The sequence below is a fragment of the Uloborus diversus genome, chromosome 2 (genome assembly GCF_026930045.1).
Source record: "Uloborus diversus isolate 005 chromosome 2, Udiv.v.3.1, whole genome shotgun sequence".
NCBI lineage: Eukaryota > Metazoa > Arthropoda > Arachnida > Araneae > Uloboridae > Uloborus > Uloborus diversus.
Genome location: NC_072732.1, coordinates 36,977,676 through 36,996,279, shown reverse-complemented (window position 1 = coordinate 36,996,279; position 18,604 = coordinate 36,977,676). Strand labels below are relative to the sequence as shown.

At 34.5% G+C, this 18,604-nt stretch overlaps 1 protein-coding gene across 1 annotated transcript in view; it reads left to right on the top strand.

Moving 5' to 3' along the window:
* LOC129216968 (epoxide hydrolase 1-like) overlaps nucleotides 1-18,604 on the top strand; it is a 33,045-nt gene that overhangs the window by 4,375 nt on the left and 10,066 nt on the right. Inside the window, exons 2-5 of the mRNA XM_054851191.1 lie at nucleotides 6,024-6,170; nucleotides 7,843-8,132; nucleotides 14,265-14,433; nucleotides 16,476-16,608. Coding sequence (XP_054707166.1) covers nucleotides 6,029-6,170; nucleotides 7,843-8,132; nucleotides 14,265-14,433; nucleotides 16,476-16,608 — 734 coding nt within the window. The 5' untranslated portion in view covers nucleotides 6,024-6,028. The remainder of the gene's footprint in view (nucleotides 1-6,023; nucleotides 6,171-7,842; nucleotides 8,133-14,264; nucleotides 14,434-16,475; nucleotides 16,609-18,604) is intronic.

The following is an 18,604-nucleotide window of genomic DNA, read 5'->3' as shown; positions in this document are numbered from 1 at the left end:
CCTTTAAAAATGTGGTTGTTTCCAAAATTTAAAAAGTATTTTTTACTGAAAGCGCATGCTTAAAAACATGGGATCTGACAATTTTTTAAATAATTTGTTCAAGTTTAATATTTTTAAAAAATTACTTAAATCGGTGCGCTTTCATTTTTTATGCTTCTGCCGATGACATCACAAATGATGAAATGCCATTCAATGTTGCCATTCACAGAAAAAAATATTTAATTTGCATCTTTACTCACGTTTATTGGCAACGATATTGTTGATAGCAAGCGTAGAGCGCAATTTTAATTCGCTTCTTGATTATCATAACATGGAAACGCGATAGAAAGATGCGCCAATGAGCATCATTTGTGACGTCATAAAGACCACGCCTTGTTCGAAAAATTGGACATTTTAAAAACTTAATTAAAAAATAACTGTGGGGAAAATAAAAGTATTTATCGGGTCCATGTTTTTTTTTTTTTTTTTTTTTTTTGCTTATTCTATCAATTTCAGTGGCAAAAAGTACTACTTTTCACTGAAGGAAACAACCCCATTGTGAACTTTTTCTGATGGTAATTTCACAGACGATGCGATGGTAATTTCACAGACTTAACTTCATAAACGAATTTTTTTTTTTTTTGTCATATGCCAGCTAGGTTGGCAATTTAGGATGCGCTGCTTCATTTTTCCAACTGTACCGTAAATTTGACGTGAAATTCGACATCCACAGTGCACAAATGCCATAAGGACTCATGCTGTGAATGGTTGCCTACCCTTTAGATAACAACATATTCACACAAAGAAAGGACGAGGACAAGAGAGAGAGAAAAAGCACATCCATGCCCTAGCTGGGATTCGAACCCGGACCTCCCCATTGCAGTCAGACTTCTCTGACTACTAGATAAGACGAACGGCAGAATTTTTATCCGATAAAAATATTTACTTCCCGGTGAAATAAAAAGTATTTGATATAAGGATTAACTTTTGTGAAAGTAAATTTCAAACGCAACAAAAGCATTTGACATATACTACATTTAATCGTATAATACAAGTTAATCGTGCTAGCTATCTTCAGTATTTTTTAAATTGACCTCTCTCTAAGCTCAAAATAAATATCGGAATTTTTATTGACAATGGGGTTGTTTCCTTCAGTCAAAAGTAGTACTTTTTGTCAGTGAAATTGATAGAATAAGCAAAAAAAAAAAAAAAAATTAATAATTAAATAAATAACATGGACCCAGAAAATACTTTCATCTTCCAAACAGTTATTTTTTAAGTTAATTTATTAAAATGTCCGATTTTTCAAACAAAGCGTGGTCTTGATGACGTCACAAGTGATGCCCTTTGCCACATCTTTCAACACGTTTCCACGTTATGATAATCAAAAAGCGAATTAGAATTGCGCTCTACGCTTGCTATCAACCATATCGTTGCCAATACACGTGAATAAAGATGCGTATTAAATATTGTGTTCTGTGAATGGCAACACTAAATGGCATTTCATCATTTGTGGTGTCATCGGCAGAAGTGTAAACAATAAAAGCATACCGATTTAAGAAATTTTTTAAAAATATTAAACTTAAACAAATTATTTAAAAAATGGTCAGATCCTGTGTTTTTAAGCATGTTCTTTCAGAAAAAAATTTTGGAAACGACTCCTTTTCCAGCATCAAGTAATGTAAAATAGCATAAAACACATACTTCTGAAGAAAAAACCGTATACTATGTATGATTAGGGTGCTGGGTTTTTTTTTTAGCAATCACGATTGCTTATTGTTCTCATTTGACGGTCTTTGGCGTTGTGGTTCCTTTTTCAGCTTGGACCAGGGGCGTCCACAGCACCGCCGGCCTCTGCTCCTGAGCACTGTCCCCCGGTAGCTGCTTCTCTTGGTCGGTGGCGTCCATGTCCTACACACACGCACGCATCGTTACGCGCATACACACTCCCACACACAAGCCGTTACACACATACACACACGCCTAAGTACATACACACAGGTCTACACACACACACAAGCCTACACATGCACGCACGTGCGCCTGCACACTCATACCCAACTATACAAACGTAACCCCCAGGAGGAAGGGCAGGCTTGGGGGGACAGGAGTCATTTCTAGAAACAATAAGTTCCAATGAATAGGGTCCCGTCGTGATTGCGAAAAATATAATTTGAATTCAAAATTTCAGAATTCAAATTAATTTGTCTCTCTTTTTTTTTTTTTCTTTTCTTTTTTTTTACACGAAGTGTTGAAGTTTATATAAGTTGAGTGAATGATTGCTCAATGCTTTTCGTTCCAGAATTTTTTTTTTTTTGGTTTCGTGGAATCACTTTTCTTCCATCAAGATATACCGCGGAATTCAAGGGATTCCGTTTAAAGACCATTGATCTACGTATATCAACGGAATACATAAAAACAATGAGTACTAACTTTGCCTCTAGATTTGATTTCCTTTTTATTTACTTATTTCTATATAATCTATTAGAATCTATTAAACATGTACAATAACGTTTTAAAATCAATATGTTGGCTACTTCAACACAACAATATCTGTTAACTATTTCCTTCCCTTACTTCCCGTTGTTTGTTTAAGTTATTCTTTTATTTATTTTGTCTAACTTATTCCCTTTCAAATAATATTAGTCATTCCAATTGGTTTCTGTTTTTATTGTTCAAAAGTTTTTTGTTCGAAATGGACATGGGCAATGAAATTTTCGTTTAAGAAGGAAATGTTTTATTAGCGAAGTAAACCAGCTTTAAACAAGCTGTTGCTATGCAACAGGAAATAAAATACTAAAGTAACTGTTTACGCATTTCTTACAGTAAGAGACAACTTTTCCTCAATCGCCCTACAAGAGAAGTAAACACAAAAATAAAATAAAAGTTTTCATCATTTCCTTCAATCTGCTTTTGTAATGCTGACAGTTTTCTAACCATTTTAACTTTAAAAATCGCAACTATGTCTACCTATTTTTCCTCAATCTTCTAGCTGTGTCCAAAGACGATTAATTTTTGCGCCTTCCTTTGTGTGCCTGCAACTTTTGTATTCTGTTCTCATTTGAACTTGGCACGCACACTTAAATGAGGCTAATTTCAAGAGAGATGCTTGTAAATGATTTACTTCATTTTTACTCTTTCACAACACTGAAAATTTCTCCAACCCTACTACAAAGAAATAAATTACTTAATTTGATTTTCGCACAAATATTTATCAAATATTTTTTATTCCTTTATTTCTGAAATTTATAATTTTAGATTTTATAAGTCATTAAATTTTTGAAAACAATTTTAGTTCCGAAAAAGTTTAATTCTTGAAATTAATTTCGATCCTTACTAAGGAACTAGAGGATGGCAATGTTGTTCTTTTTAATGATCCGAGGATCGTTCATTTCTTTTGCCTGTTCATTGAACTCGTTCATTTAAAAAAGTTACTTTAAATTTTTAAGAAGTTCATCAAAAGGTGTCAAATATAAATTATTTAAAAGTATAAATTAATGAACTTATAAATATATAGACAAAAACAAATTTCAAATAATAAAGTCTAATTCATTTACTTACTGGCGGAAAAAGATGGAGACAAAAAGCTGAAGATCAGGTGATGCCGAAAACTTTATAATAAAGTAGAGAAGAGAAACAAAACTATGTTTACTTGTTTGGTATAGCTTAAAAATACTAATATAAGTAAAAGTGAACGAAAAAAACGAACAGAAAAAAATGTACCAGTGCAATGTTCAAAATCGTTCGCTGTTGAAAAAAAAACGGCAATTTATTTTTTAAAAGATCGTACTGGGCCGTTCATTTCAGAGTCGTTCTTTTTGACCCATCCGTTCATAAACGACATATACCTACAGGGAACCACACAAATAATAAAAATTATTATAATTATTTATTGATGAAACATGTATTTGACGCATAAGTCATTTGCCCTTGTTCCTTCTGCTATCGATATGTACGATCCTAAAGTAGGGCAACATTTTACGAAAAGATGCCAAAGTTATATATATATATAGCTAGAAGTTAGAGATTCAGAAACGGTGCTTAGGTTGTAAATGCCTTTCAATGTTGACAAGGCTACTGCCGACTGTTAAAATTCCATTTTTAGCAAAATTTGGCGATTTTTTTTTTCGAACGTCACCCAAATTTGACCTCATATTTCGATAACGGGGTACGAAGACAAATGACTAATGGGTCAAAAAACATGTTGCACTATGTTCTTTCGATTGCTACTAATTTGATTTTTTTTTTTTTTTTTACAAATCTATGTCACTTATGGGCCGTGGTAGTTGATCGGTAGGGCATTGGACTCGGGGCCGGAGGGGCTCGGGTTCGATCCCCGCTGGTCGAAGACCCACCGTCGTCATTAAAGGGGACTGGGCGACGTTAAATATGCTCGTGGTCTCAATGTCCTCCAAGTGAAACGATACCTCTGGGGGTGCTAGTACCAGGTAGCTATTAGCTCTTGGACTAGTTCTAAATTCTCATTAACTGTTCGATCCGGTGATGGTGCTGCCATCTATCGGTATACAAAATAATGGAGGCAAGGCACTTTGTATGCAGTCCTCGACATAAATACAGTTGTAGTCAGTTGTGACTCTTGAATTGAATGTCACTTATTTGAAAGTTCAGCCGATGTGTAGTCCTCAACTTTTGTACAATATGCTAATTAAAGCCATTTTGTAAACGTTTCCCCTTTTTTTCGCAAAATTGCACCTCGCTCCATTTTTCCCGGCCAGGCGGTAGGAGTCGTTTAGCATTCACTACATTACAGTAACAAGTGTTTCTTGGCATCTAATGTGCTTACATGCGTCAGAGTCCCCACCAGGTGGAGGTGCCTGGGCTCTTTTCTATGCGAAACTCCAATAGGAATTTAATTTTGCCAAGAGTACTCAAAGGATTTTCTAACAGTACCATAAGCGAATAACATTTTTAACCCTTAAGTAGATATTATTTTGTAACATAAGTGTTGAGGTGAGTTGTTTGTAACCGCAACATTATATTTCTTTTGCATCCCACAAAATTTAGCAACTTAAAATGATAAAATATCCCATGATTTTTTTATTATTTAACCCCCCCCCCCTAAATAACGGGTCTATATAAATTGACGTAAAGTTGAAAAGTAGTAAAGGAGCAGAGGTCTCGAAAGCTCCGATGCAAATTAAACCCTGAAGCCTTGGCTACCACAGAAACTTTGAAAATAGTAGTATCACAACTCGACAAATCCAGCAAAAACGATAAATTAGTTTAAAAAAGCTATCGAAAAAATATATTGTTGGGTTAGACTTAAAACAGAAAAAAAAAAGCAACGAACTCCAGTAATACAGAAGAAGCAATCGATTTGTATGAAAGTTCTTACGTCATAATGGTAGACGAGCCTGTGTTAGACCTAGAGCAGGAATTAGTAAAGAGAGGGAGCAATCCAATCATATGCTTAGAAAAAGCTGAGGCAAACACCCCAAGTCACGTGCCTCAACAACGACGTATGGTTGACACGTTTTGCGTGAGACTAACGAAAGAAACCTGATTTCTTCCAGTGTTTTGCTTTAAAATCTATCAGTGACTTGGGGTCTTTGCTTTACGAATAAAAGTCTACACTCCCTCCATTTTATCTCTTCTCAATGTATTACACAAGGTAATTTAATTTCTAATCTCTTACATTCTCCTCGTCTATAACGTCACCTCGTTATAACGTGCTACTCGTAGCAGACTTAAGATGGTGTAATAATTGAAGTTCACTTTGTGTACTGATAGGTAAATGAACTGATGCCATTATGTAATTTATTTCATGCAAATATTGATTTAGAATGATTTCCTTCATCTGTTTTCTTAATTTGTCTCTTAGAACAGAATCTTTTGAGCTGTGATGTGATTGAGTTGTTTTGATTCATCTTCCCCCCTCGAGGCTTGTTCCGCTTAAGTGTGCTGCTGTCCTCTTGCTTTTTGTGCTTAGCTGTTCCCTGCGATGTGCTGCGTGGCTTTAGTTGCACTAATCACTGCTGCAATATTTTACGCTTTCTCTCAATTTTTCTTGTTACTCGATGCAGTTAGGATGGTACTGCTCCTGGCAGGCATCGCCTTCACGGTCTTCGTTGCAGTGAGGAGGGTCTACAAGTTCCTCTTCGGATCGAACAAGCAGTATGACAAGGGCTACAAAGAGCAGTGGTTCGGAAGGGAACCCGAACCAGACGATAGTAAGTAAATGCTGCCTTATATTTGAGGCAGTGAGATGCAAAGGAATGTAAGTGGCTAAATTGAAAAATTGGAGATAACCAGTACGAAATTGTAGAAGAATCTCTCTTCTATTTTAGGGAATGGAATATAGTACTGCAGTGGTAAGTCGAGCTCCAAAATTGACGATGTTTAACTCTTTTTTGGGCAATAGGGAAGGGCAATTGGTGCTGAAATGTGTTGGGTTACTTTTGTAGTCGTTTTGCAAAAGTATTCCAATTTAAATCCGCGGCTATTACCCGAAACAGGGTAAACATTGTCAACGTCGGAAGTCAGAGCAGCACCATTGATTTATACTTCATTCACGCAAAAGATAGACTAGATGTAGACAAAGAATTGTGCCTTTTATTAACCTCAATCACATGCTTTGCATGCCAAGAAAAAAATGTTGCCAAGCGGACGACGCATGCGAATCCTATTGGTTAGCTTTTTTTATTATTATTCAAGAGGAAGATCTACAAAAGTGGCATAGCGGTAAAGCCTCTGAAAAAACTTTTTGTTTACTTTTGATCTATGTATTCAGTGAATAGTGTATACAGCGTTCACTTTATGTAAACAAAGAAATGTGCCTTTTGGCAACGTCAATCGCAAGTTTGGCTTGGACAAGAAAAAAAATTGTGCTAAGCAGACGAATACATTTTTAATAAAGTTCTATTAAACATCACTAAAAGTGGCATAGAGGCAAACATTCTGGCAAACCTGTTTGGTAACTTCTGAACTATCTTTTCCGCGAACGAAGTGTAGTGGCCTCGCGTGTGCTGCTATACGGCATGATTTAGAAAAAAATTTCAAAGAAAGCCTACCTAGAATCTGAGCTTAGAACTCGTTTTACTTAAAACTTTAAAACATCCACTTACACCCCTTTGCTTCTCACAACCTTTTTTTTTTTTTTTTAATTCTACCATTTTAATGAATGGCCGAACAATGGGCACGTGCTAATGTGTGTAACCACTAGGTTGCGCAAAGTAAATGGCAAACCATAAAATAACTATATCTATAAAAATACCTGAAATAAAAATTCTTGATGGAAAAACGAAATTATCATTATCCCAATAGTTTTGGGAATATGTTGTATATTGACAAACTGAAAGTTTAGAATTGCAAAAGCGTAAAATAAAGACGTAGAGACTCTAATGACTTGGTGAATAATTTTAATGACTAAAGGAAAAATCTTTACTATTAATGAAAAGTCTTGATGTCTAAATAAGAAATTCAATGAATCAAGTAAAATTTCTAAATGCAAAGTACAAAAACTGAAGCGAAATTGTTAATCACCCAAAAATTCGAAGTACTAGATCAAATATCCTGTTGTCAGAGGAAGGTAGTAATCCAAATGAAAAAAGGGAAAAAAAACTATTCATCTTAAACTAAAAATTGGTTGAACTTAATTGAGGGTTAGGGAACTTGTTTAAATGCATTTCATCATTATAAAACGTGAGCCTTGTGTTGTTGCCTCCTTAAGCCATCATCGTACGGCTTAAAAAAAAGTCATAATGAATGAAAGATATGATTAGTCATTTTTTAACTATAAAAATTTTTTAAATCGAGAATTGCATAAAAATTAAATTCATTTACTTCATACTGTTAAATAAAAATATAAGAGATTTCACTGTTTGGTTTTATATTTTTTAACAGAATCCTCACAAGATAAAACCATCCATCCTTTCAAGATTAATGTTCCCGACGAGGTGCTGACTGACTTGAAAGAACGGCTGGAACGAACTCGGTTGGAAGACCCTGTTGAGGAATCTCGCTTCTTGTATGGTTTCAATCCAAACACGATGCGCGATATCGTTGCATACTGGAAGAAAGATTATCAGTGGCGGAAGCACGAGGAGGAGTTGAACCAATTCCCACATTTCAAGACCCGAATCGAAGGAATTGATGTGCATTTCATCCATGTAAAGCCCAGCGTCTCTGATGGGGTATGTAAACACTGCTACAATACGGATAATACAGTCGGACCTCCATATATCGAAGTAGCAAATTGCCGGAAAAAATTCGATATATAGAAATTTCGATATATAGAAACGATCTTATTTTATCCTAAAAATCTCCTAAAACATTAAAATTAGCGCTAATGTTCGTGTAAGAAACCTAATTTCTAATTTATACGAGCATCGGATCAATTGAAAGTTAATTAAAAAAATAACAGAAATTACATTTTTGCGCCTTCATACATCTTCATTCTTTGTCAATTCAACTTTATCCGCAACATTAAGAGATTTTCGTTTTCGTTCAAATCGAGAGAAAATTAAAAAATTAATCTACTTAACTTGAATGATTTTTACTGCAGCTAAAACGACTAGGAACAGACAAAAGGGATGACTTGAAACTGATTTTACGATGTTAATGGTTACAACTCAGAGATTTGAAATAAACTTGAGGGAATTTAAGAATTCTAGAACGAAACAACGACCTATCTACACACCCTTCAACCACAGATTCCTTATGAGTTTCGTAAAAAAATTCGATATATAGAAATTTTTTCGATATATAGAAACAATTTTTCTATGCTATGAAATTTGCTGGGATTTCGATATACAGAAAATTTTGATATGTGGAAGTTCGATATATGGAGGTTCGACTGTATTTATAAGTGCCCCCTCCTGTCCAAACCGAAAACTGGATCCTCCCTCTTTGATAGTGACTGAAAATGAAATACACGAATCTCTCGGAAAACAAAGCAAAAAAATCCTCGTGGTGGGGATGATGGTAAAATTTGTTTGTAAAGGTGATAACTTTGAACAATTTTGAGTTTATTAATTCATAGCTTCTATTGGCGACTAAAAAGATGACTAAAGCTACTACTTTGAAGCAAAAGCGACTGTAACGACTATTTTGGCCAAAATATGTCCATAAATGAGTTTTCGTGAAAAAGCGACTAAAATACATAAATACAATCCTTTCTTCCCCCCTAGAAAGAAAATATAAGAAAAAAAAACCTTTAAAAAGTAGGAGAATGAAATACAACTTACATATTCGCGATCAGAAATGTGTAATGGTCATATTTTTGCGACAAGTTGCGTTTTGCGATCGCGATTACAAAGAATTCGTTTCTGCTACTATTATTTTTTTTATTTACTGTTTGCATTTTGAGTGAATGTCAGTAAAACTTTGCTTTTTAATGTCTATGTAGTTAATTATCATTGCATTAACATGGCATAAATGCCTTTTTTTTTAAGGAAGCTATTTTAGAAATTTTTCCTGCTTCTCGCGACTATTTTGGAGACTATTTTTCATGTCACAGGTTACTAAAACTTTTGAGGCGGAACTCAGTGGCAGTCCTTTTAATTTAATTAGAAAATTAAATAATTCTATTACATACTTCTTCGTTATGCCTGAATAACTTTAAGGAATATTTTTTCCATTCAAATTTACTAAAACCAGAAAGTAATAAAACTTGAGCTTGTCCGTGACTAACGTTACATGCTTCAATACGTTTAGTAAGAATTAAATGTATGGAAAATATGCATTCAGGCGGAAATTTTTATGAAATTGGTTCCTTTTTTTTAGTCAGAGAATATTTAAGTGGTGGAAATAAAAAATATGTAACGACATTTTGAAATAAAGAATTCAAATTGTTTTGATTAATCAATACATTGTTTTTGTGTAAAACAGGTTTCATATAGTTAAATCTTTAAAACTTATTGTTTAAAAAAAATCTTACGAAAAATAGTTGCGTAAGTATTTGTTATACTATTAGTCATTTGTCCACAGAAAGTGAGGACGCATACTAGTTCGGCAAAGTATGCAAACAATCTGCTATTTAATAACTATTTCAGATATTAGGATTGATAGATCGATTTACAAGAACTTTAGTTTCGTTAAGGTTTGCCCAGTAATAGTACATTTTTTGAAATGTTAAGTACAAATTTAATCAATGTTTTCATTTAGTTTAGAATTTGTTTGAACTCTGGAACCAATAAAATGCTGAAGTTTTGTTTTAGGCTATTAACATGTAAATTTAATAAATTTCTCCTTGGATGTTTTTCTGATTCTGGAAATCGCCGATTTTAGATACAGCCAGTGCTTAATTTCTAATAAAAGAAGTGTGGGAGTCCTCGACTGTTGAGGGAAAGAAAAGTGCAGTATCTGCTTACGTTTCTTTTGCATTTTTGTCATCGATTTTTCTTTTCAAGCTTTATATTACATGCTTGCTTATTTGGCTTCCTCTGAATATAAAGCATAAAAAAAACGTCAAATTGCAACAATTCATTATTGTTAGTAAAGAATCCAAAATGGTTTCTTCAAATATCTCAAACATATTTCTGCAGATACTGCGCTTTACCTCCTCACGGCAGTATAGTACTCGGAGCTTTTTTTTAATGCGTAAAAAGACTGAACTCTATCTAGTATGTTAAAATTCACATAAAATTGAAAAGTACACACTGTTAAAAAAAATCCTGAAATTTTACAGTAAAAGTTACGGGCATCCATGTTGCAGGTAACTTTTACTGTAAAATCCCGTTTTACTGTAAAACTTAAAAGTAGAATAAGCGAGAGTTTGCAAAACGGTGGACAACAGGTTCGATTTGATCAGATCTCAAGACCTTCGTATTAGCAGGCAGCTTCGCTGACCACCATACGAGCTGGTATACATCGAGTGAGGATAAATACGGTTTTAACTGCTACACACTATAAGTCACGTGATGTATCAATTGGCGCTGTAATCGTTCTTTTTTTTTTTCAGTACAATTTACTGTGTTTTTTCTGTACTGTAAGCTCCATCTTACAGTCATATTTACCATAAAAGTTTCCTGAATTTTTAACAGTGCAGGAGCTGCGCTAATGTGAATGTACTCCCGTTCAAATCAAGCCCTGGATACAGCCCCTGCTTTAAAAATATTGTGTCCATAACTTCAGTGTCTTGACTGAAACGCAATCCCCGTTGCGGAATCAACATTTCAATATTCGATCACGTCATTATTTTATCAATAAAATTAATTGTATATCATCCCCCATGAGCTCAAGCGTTGAAACCTCACTTTGAAAAACATCTCTTTAAGAGCAACATCGTGTTATACAGATTTCTAAGTTCGTGTTTTCGCAGCTGCATAAGCTAGATAATCCCATGAGGAGAAGTTATTATAAAAAGCTCACTCAAAGATTTTGTCATCCCGAGCTCCAGCACTCGCAGGTGAACGCATTGTAACGGCGGAACAACAGACTGTAGTGACCGCTTATATTAAATTTATTAGCTACTAGTGATACCCGCACGGTTTTGCCCGTAGTTGAAAATTAAAAGGTCATTCGGTTCACCTGTATATTTACGAATAATGGATGACGAATTTTTCGCCAATTGGCTATGCTCATTCGCTCTCGCATTCCACGTCACGCTAATTTCGTAATTTACTCGTCCATCTTATAATTTTGCTACGGAAAATGCTCTTAAAATTGAAATAGAAAAAGAACAAAATCGAATTTTCGAAAAATAGCTTCGAAGTGCACACTCCTATGCTACAAGCTAACTTTGCCTAATTTCATGAAAATCGACCGAACGGTCTAGGCGCTATGCGCGTCACAGACATAGACTTTGAGCATTATTATAAGTAAAGATTTCAAATGAAAATACAGCAGGATTATAATCTTAATCTCCTTATCTGCACTTTTACTTCTTTTTACACAGTACGGTAAGTATTGTAATCGCGGGAAAAAAAATCCCTCAAATTGCAGCCTATATTTCCATTTTACTCATTCCTGCATGAATGTTGGGTATTATTTTTGGTCCATCTGCAAGTACATATGAACCTAAAAACGTATGGCCAGTCGCAACGATCATTTTGATGATCCCCGAGTTAACTATCACGAGTTTTATCGTGACGTTTGTATGTACGTGTGTATGCAGACTTAAATGCAAGTTTTCATAACTGACACGTGGTGGCTTAAAACGATATAATTAATAGTAACACATCATTTAAAATTTTATAATTTAGAAGAAAATTTTACAAACTTTTAGTATGCACCATTAATAATGATAAGGAAAACTAATCAGTAAACATCACATTATATTTTTTTTACGCATATTAGAATATTTGAAACTAATTAGAACTACTATTGAGTAAAATCTTGATTTTTTTTTCTAATGCTGTTTTTTTGAGCTTCACTTTACTTGCTGGAGTGCGATATAATAGTGTTTGGTAATGGGTCAAAACTTCGCGACCGAAACTTCGCCGGACAATACTTCACGGCCAAAACTTAGCGCGTTCAAAACTTCGCATGAGCAAAATTTCGCGCAGTCAAAATTTCGTGCGTACAAAACTTTGCACAAACAAAACTATGTACGTGCATTACTTTTCGCATCTAAATAAGACTTCTTAAAAATAAATTCTTTTAGTTTTAATTGAAAAAAATCTTTAAATTACATATACAGTCGACGCTCGTTATAACGATCACACATTTTAAAAATCATTTCATTATAATGACTAGTGGTAAAAGTCCCAACTTTATTCCTATATACTCCGTTTATTTGCTTACGGTATAACGACCGTTCTGTATTGCTCAAAACCAATTCCTAGTTTTCGAAAAAGGGATAAATTAATCTTTACTTAAACTTCAAACCTGTATCAATTTATTACTTCCATAACTTACTATACTTAAATTCATTTAGGATTTACACAATTAACTTGCAATCAAGTAATCCATTATGAAAAATTAAGTTCTTTATACAGAGTGTGTCTAATGCGTTCCTGGAAATCATTAAACGATAATCCCCCCCCCCCAAGAAAAAGATACATTTTTACTTTTTAGCTAAGTTTATATGATATGTTTATATGAAGTTCATTGTTATGAATGCGCGAAGTTCTGTATAGGCGAAGTCACGAAGTTATGAACCAGCGAAGTTTTGTCCGCGCGAAGTTTTGGCCACGAAGTTTCGACCCCAAGCCTAGTGTTTTTTGAGGCTGAAGGCAGTTTCTTTTTACTCTGACTTTTTCAAAATTATTCGAAAGCATATATATATATATAGTTACGGATAAGGTGCGACTTCCAACTTTCTTGAAAGGACGACACAGTTCTTGAGAAAAACACATGGGATTTATTTACATTATGTACAGAAAAGATCGTTAACAACTGCTAAATTAATCATCAGCAATTAAGCAAATATCAATCAACACCGTAAACTCAACGGTTACACACGTATATACATTCAAATACGCAAAACAAAACCGCGAAATGCCTCGCAATCAACAGAGCTAATACACTCTCAGTACAAATTCTCAATCGAGACTGACTTTTTATCATGCGTAACGGCTATTTATTGACATCGAAAGAGACCTCTCAACTATTCCAGAAAATACTACACCGTTCTACACTTTCTTATTTCTTTCCGTTCGCAAATTTTATCATTCAGAAATGAGAGGACCGTATACTTCAGCCGAATGTACGGGGGTTGTATATTCATTAGAAGAAACTATTTACAGGTTACGTTGCTACAATAATTTTAGATGAAAGATAATTTATTAAACGCCAAATTTAGCTAGAGTACGACAAATTAATCACGAAAATAATTACTATTTACAGAATTTGTAACAATATATATATATGTATGGTAATGAGCAGTGCCTAGAAAAAGTTGAAAATTTCTTTACTGAAATCAGTAACTATAAACACCGATTTCACCATATGCTTTATTCTTACCGTCATTTTCATTGTAGATAAAAATTTCATTGCTTTTGCGTTTTAGTCAATTTTAGAGATGATTATGACCGTTGCCAACCGTCCATGACTTCACTGTCTGCACTTAAGCGCAGACCTATCATCTTCAAAAGTCATATTTTGCAAAGATACGGATATTTCAATGCTTTAGTGTGCTGAATATCGTGTGACACTCTTTTAATGTAATTCATGTACCTTCCAATACTTTTATAACAAATTGTTATTCAAATTTTTCTGTACAAAAATGAGGGTTGACGCTGAGTTTTCTGTTTGACTAAGGAAGGTTTTGTGGGATCTTAACTTTTTCCCTACCCTGAAGAAAATAATCTCTCCAATTCTTGTTTTCATTTGGATGGCACTTAATACGATACCAAATCATACTCACCTATTAAATCTTTCAGATAAAAATCATTCCCCTGATGATGATTCATGGTTGGCCTGGATCCATTGTTGAGTTTGTCAAAATCATCCCTATCCTCACCACTCCCCGTCCAGACAGAGATTTCGTGTTTGAACTCATATGTCCATCCATTCCTGGATATGGATTTTCCGAATCTGCTCACCGATCAGGTAACGTAGGAATTTCCTTTATTTTCTTTGCTAATTTCCCTGTAAAAAATCCACGAAAACAATGATTTGTTTTCAGGTTCTTACGCTTGTCAGACGCAAAACGATACCCAACTGAAAGGTGGCATTTATTTTGTTACTCCATTTGGGGTAACATACATAACTTCAATGACTATAAGACAATGGAACGCCCAAACATGCTTTCCAAGCATCATGCAGGTGGGATCATCATCAAGGAGGGAACACACTGATAAATGATCATTGTAATCAAACTCTTCTATTAAAAGTACAGTGTGAAGCTTTTCTAAATTCTGTCCCCTAGCGTAATTTGTGTCCAACTCTGGATACTGCCTGTTTGAGAAACGATAATCGAAATTTTGCGTGTGTCAACTAAGTTTCCAATTATTGCATTTTCGCAGTTTTTGAAGGATGATTTTGTGCAAAAAATCTATTGAGTTTATTTATGAAAGTAGACTAATAAATCGGAGGTATCGTTTTTGTGTGTCTTACTATAGGGTCAAAACAGAAATTAGTGAATGGAGGGAGCAAGTCCAATCATTGGCTTAGCAAAAGCTTAGGTAAAAAGCTCAAGTCACATGACTTAACAACAACTTTTTTTTAGTTGTTCACCATTATTATTTTCATTGTTTTCGCAGATTTTACTCCTCCAAAATAAATTTCACTACTCTAAAAAAAGTCTAGTATTTTTACATATTGAAACAATCCCTAGCTATATCTGTGCTCGTAACGAAATGCGCAGCCTTACAGTAGGCTACAAAACTGCCACTATGTGATTATTTGGGCTGCTTTCGGACAAAACGGTCGAATTTCTTCAGTATTCCTAAACGAATGCCAAACATCTGAAAATTACATTAAGAAAAAAAATAATTATGTTTAATTGAAAAAAAATAGATTGGCCAAATTAGCAAATTCAGTAGAACAATGCGTACCTTAGGTAATGAGCAATATTTCTTATTAAAGTCACTCCACTTCCACTGACCTGATTTTTCAAAGCGTCCTCACTTGACCATTCCAAAATTAAGTGAAATGGTATAGAGTTTTTGACGTGCCTTTTGAAACTAAGCTATGTAAGTTTTCAGCTTCCGAGATCCAAATCCTGAAGATCTAGAATCGCTCAAAAAGTGCTCCAAAACGGTGGATCAGCTTTGTGAAGCGAATTGCCATGTTTAGGTTAAAGTTGCATATGAAGTACGAGTTTTTAAATAATTTTTATCCAGAGTTTATGACATCTTAAAATCCAGGAAAAAATATCCCCCTTGCGCTTTTTCACAAGTTTGCATGCGTGGTACACAAAATCTAATGAGCTCTAACGCGCAAAAATACTAGAGCGCATGAACAACGGAAAGTACTTTAAGCTCACATTTCAGGCATCGGTGTGATAAAAATTGCTGCAACCTTGGCCTAAACATAGCAATTTGTTTCGTGAAACTGATCGGTCGTTTTGAAGTACCTTTTTGTGGGATACTAGAACCTTAAGATTTTTATCTTGGAAACTGAAGATTTGCATAGGTTAATTTTAAAGCATTTCTGCGTCTTTATAAAATTTCATGGAAATCGGAGATAGAAGGATTCTGCCACTGGGTCACTTGACATGGAATGACTCACAAGTGAATTTTGATTAATTCGGTCAATTATATTCGATGCAAGACTCCTGTGGCAAACGTAAAACGTATTGCTCGATAAAACTGATGGTTTTGGCAGTACGTAAAGTTTGAATGAAAATTAAATTCAGTCTTTATTTTTCAATTTGACATTAAAATTTTATTTTAAAAGCAATCAGTTCTAGTGTTCCATTTTGGAACTTCTAGTGTGCTTACATGTAATTACAGTAGAGACATGATTCGGTACAATCGGTACAAGATAAACATATCTTGTATCAGTATTAAATTTTCTACAAAGCTCCTCACATTGCAGATAGAAATTAGAGGAATGAAAATTTCTTTTAATTTTTTTGAGATGCATGTTCGTTTTCCTCAAAGTCACTGGTAATTAGACGTTGTACACAACATTTTCAACCATTTCAGGATGCAATGGTCGTGCTGTCGCAAGGATGTTCGTCACATTGATGGAACGTTTAGGACACAACAAGTTTTACGTACAAGGAGGTGATTGGGGCTCTTACATTTCCACTCTAATCGCACGCTATTATGCACCCAGGTAAAAAATTTTCTTTTCAAGGTTTCAAAGTATGCAGTTGCGAAAAATACATGAATTAGTGAAAGAAACAAAAATGTTTTTGGACTTGATAGTGAAACACGAAATATTTTTCGGAATGGATGAACTGTTTATCATCAAAAAGTTAGGGTTAAACGAAAGTACCAAACATATAATTGATAATATACCAGTTTTTAGTGCTATAAATGCAGGATAACGATACTAAACATTGAATAGTGAGTATATTTTCATCAACTAGCTATTAACTCTCCCAAAAGCTATTTCCACACTCATGCAATTTTTCTTTCGTCTTCAGCATGACGAAACTTATCTTAAGAAAGATATTAATGTATTGGAAAGGGTTCAAAGGCGGGCTACAAGGCAAATAAATGGACTTTCTCGTTTAGACTATGATTTCAGGCTTAGAAGGCTAAAAATGTAGTCTTGAGCAAAGAAGAGACCGAGGGGACATGATTCAGTTGTTTAAATTTATTAAAATGAAAGATGTTACGGGGCTGAAGTTTAGCACTGAAAATAGGACAAGGGGTCATTGTTTTAAGCTATTTAAATCTCAGGCTAACATGGATATTAGGAAAAATTATTATTATAGCAGGGTAGTGGAACCTTGGAACAGCTTACCGGAAGAGGTGGTAATGAGCAAGGGAGTAGATAGTTTTAAGAGGGCCATTGATCTTCACTGGGAATTGTAAATTGACTAGGACCAGTCTAGGTGGGCCCAGAGCCCGTTGCTGGTCGTCACTTTTGTATTTGAAAAAGAAGATAGCTGCATGCCTTTTTACAAGTTTAATTACTTGAATTTTCTGACACGTATCACAGTGCATTATCATTATTCTTTTATCATGAGAGCGTTGAAGACGGCCAAAGTATGGTACGGAAAATATTAAATTAAAAATAACTTCTCAGTTTTTGTTCAATACTGAACCACTAATTCCTGAACTTTAACTTCAAATACGATGTTTTTTATATTTTGGACTAGATTAATGGTCGAAAAAAAATTGGCCGAAGAGTTTTTTAAGGTGAAAAAAGATTTATGGAGAAAAGAAATACCTGTATTAAAAATTACTTTGAAACCTAAAAGCTTCGTGATTGTCCATAATTTTTATTTTATATGTAAACCCGAATTTTTCTGACGTTGAAAATAAAAATTGAGTGAGTTATTTCATAGTTTGTTCGTTCAAAAACTGAGTTTAGAAATTCAAGTTTTTCGAAAAAGTTTTCTAAAACGATAAAACTAAGTAGACTATGAGCGTGTAGCGGTGTTCTGAAAATCCAGCTCGCGATCCACAGCAAGGGAAGTCCGTTCTGAAGTAAGTTAGGGTGAATATCAGGAAACATTCCAATTTGCCCACGAAAAATTTAAATTTTTGAACGTATTTGGAATATAAAATTAATAGTGTATGTTAACCACCAATTAGTATTAGATTTTTTACATCCTTTCACAAAAAATAAAGTATTGTATTCGCGAAACAATTTTCACTCAAAAATCGACCTTAATTTCCCTTTTGCTCATCCCCAAATGAATGTTAAGTTTTTTTTTTTTTTTTTCGACTCGACCACACGTGGATAAGTGCCTAAGAACGTATAGACACGAGAAAAATCCATTTTGACGATTCCCGAGTTAGTTACGAGTTTTCTCGTGACGTCTGTAAGTACGTATGTATGTATGTGCGGATATGCGTATGCATGTCGCATAACTCAAGAACGGTATGTCCTAGAAGGTTGAAATTTGGTGCGTAGACTCCTTGTGGGGTCTAGTTGTGCACCTCCCTTTTTGGTTGCATTGGAGTGTTTCTAAGGGGGTCTTTTGCCTCTTTTGGGAGGAATCCATTGTTAATTTCGATGTAAACTCAAATGGTGTTACAATTTGGCGGATACTTGGCGATATATAGTCAGTCTTTTGGTCGCCAAGTTTTGTCGCCAACTTGGCGACAAATTTGGCGTTTTTTTTTTATTTTTTCAATCTGGTTTTAATTTGGCC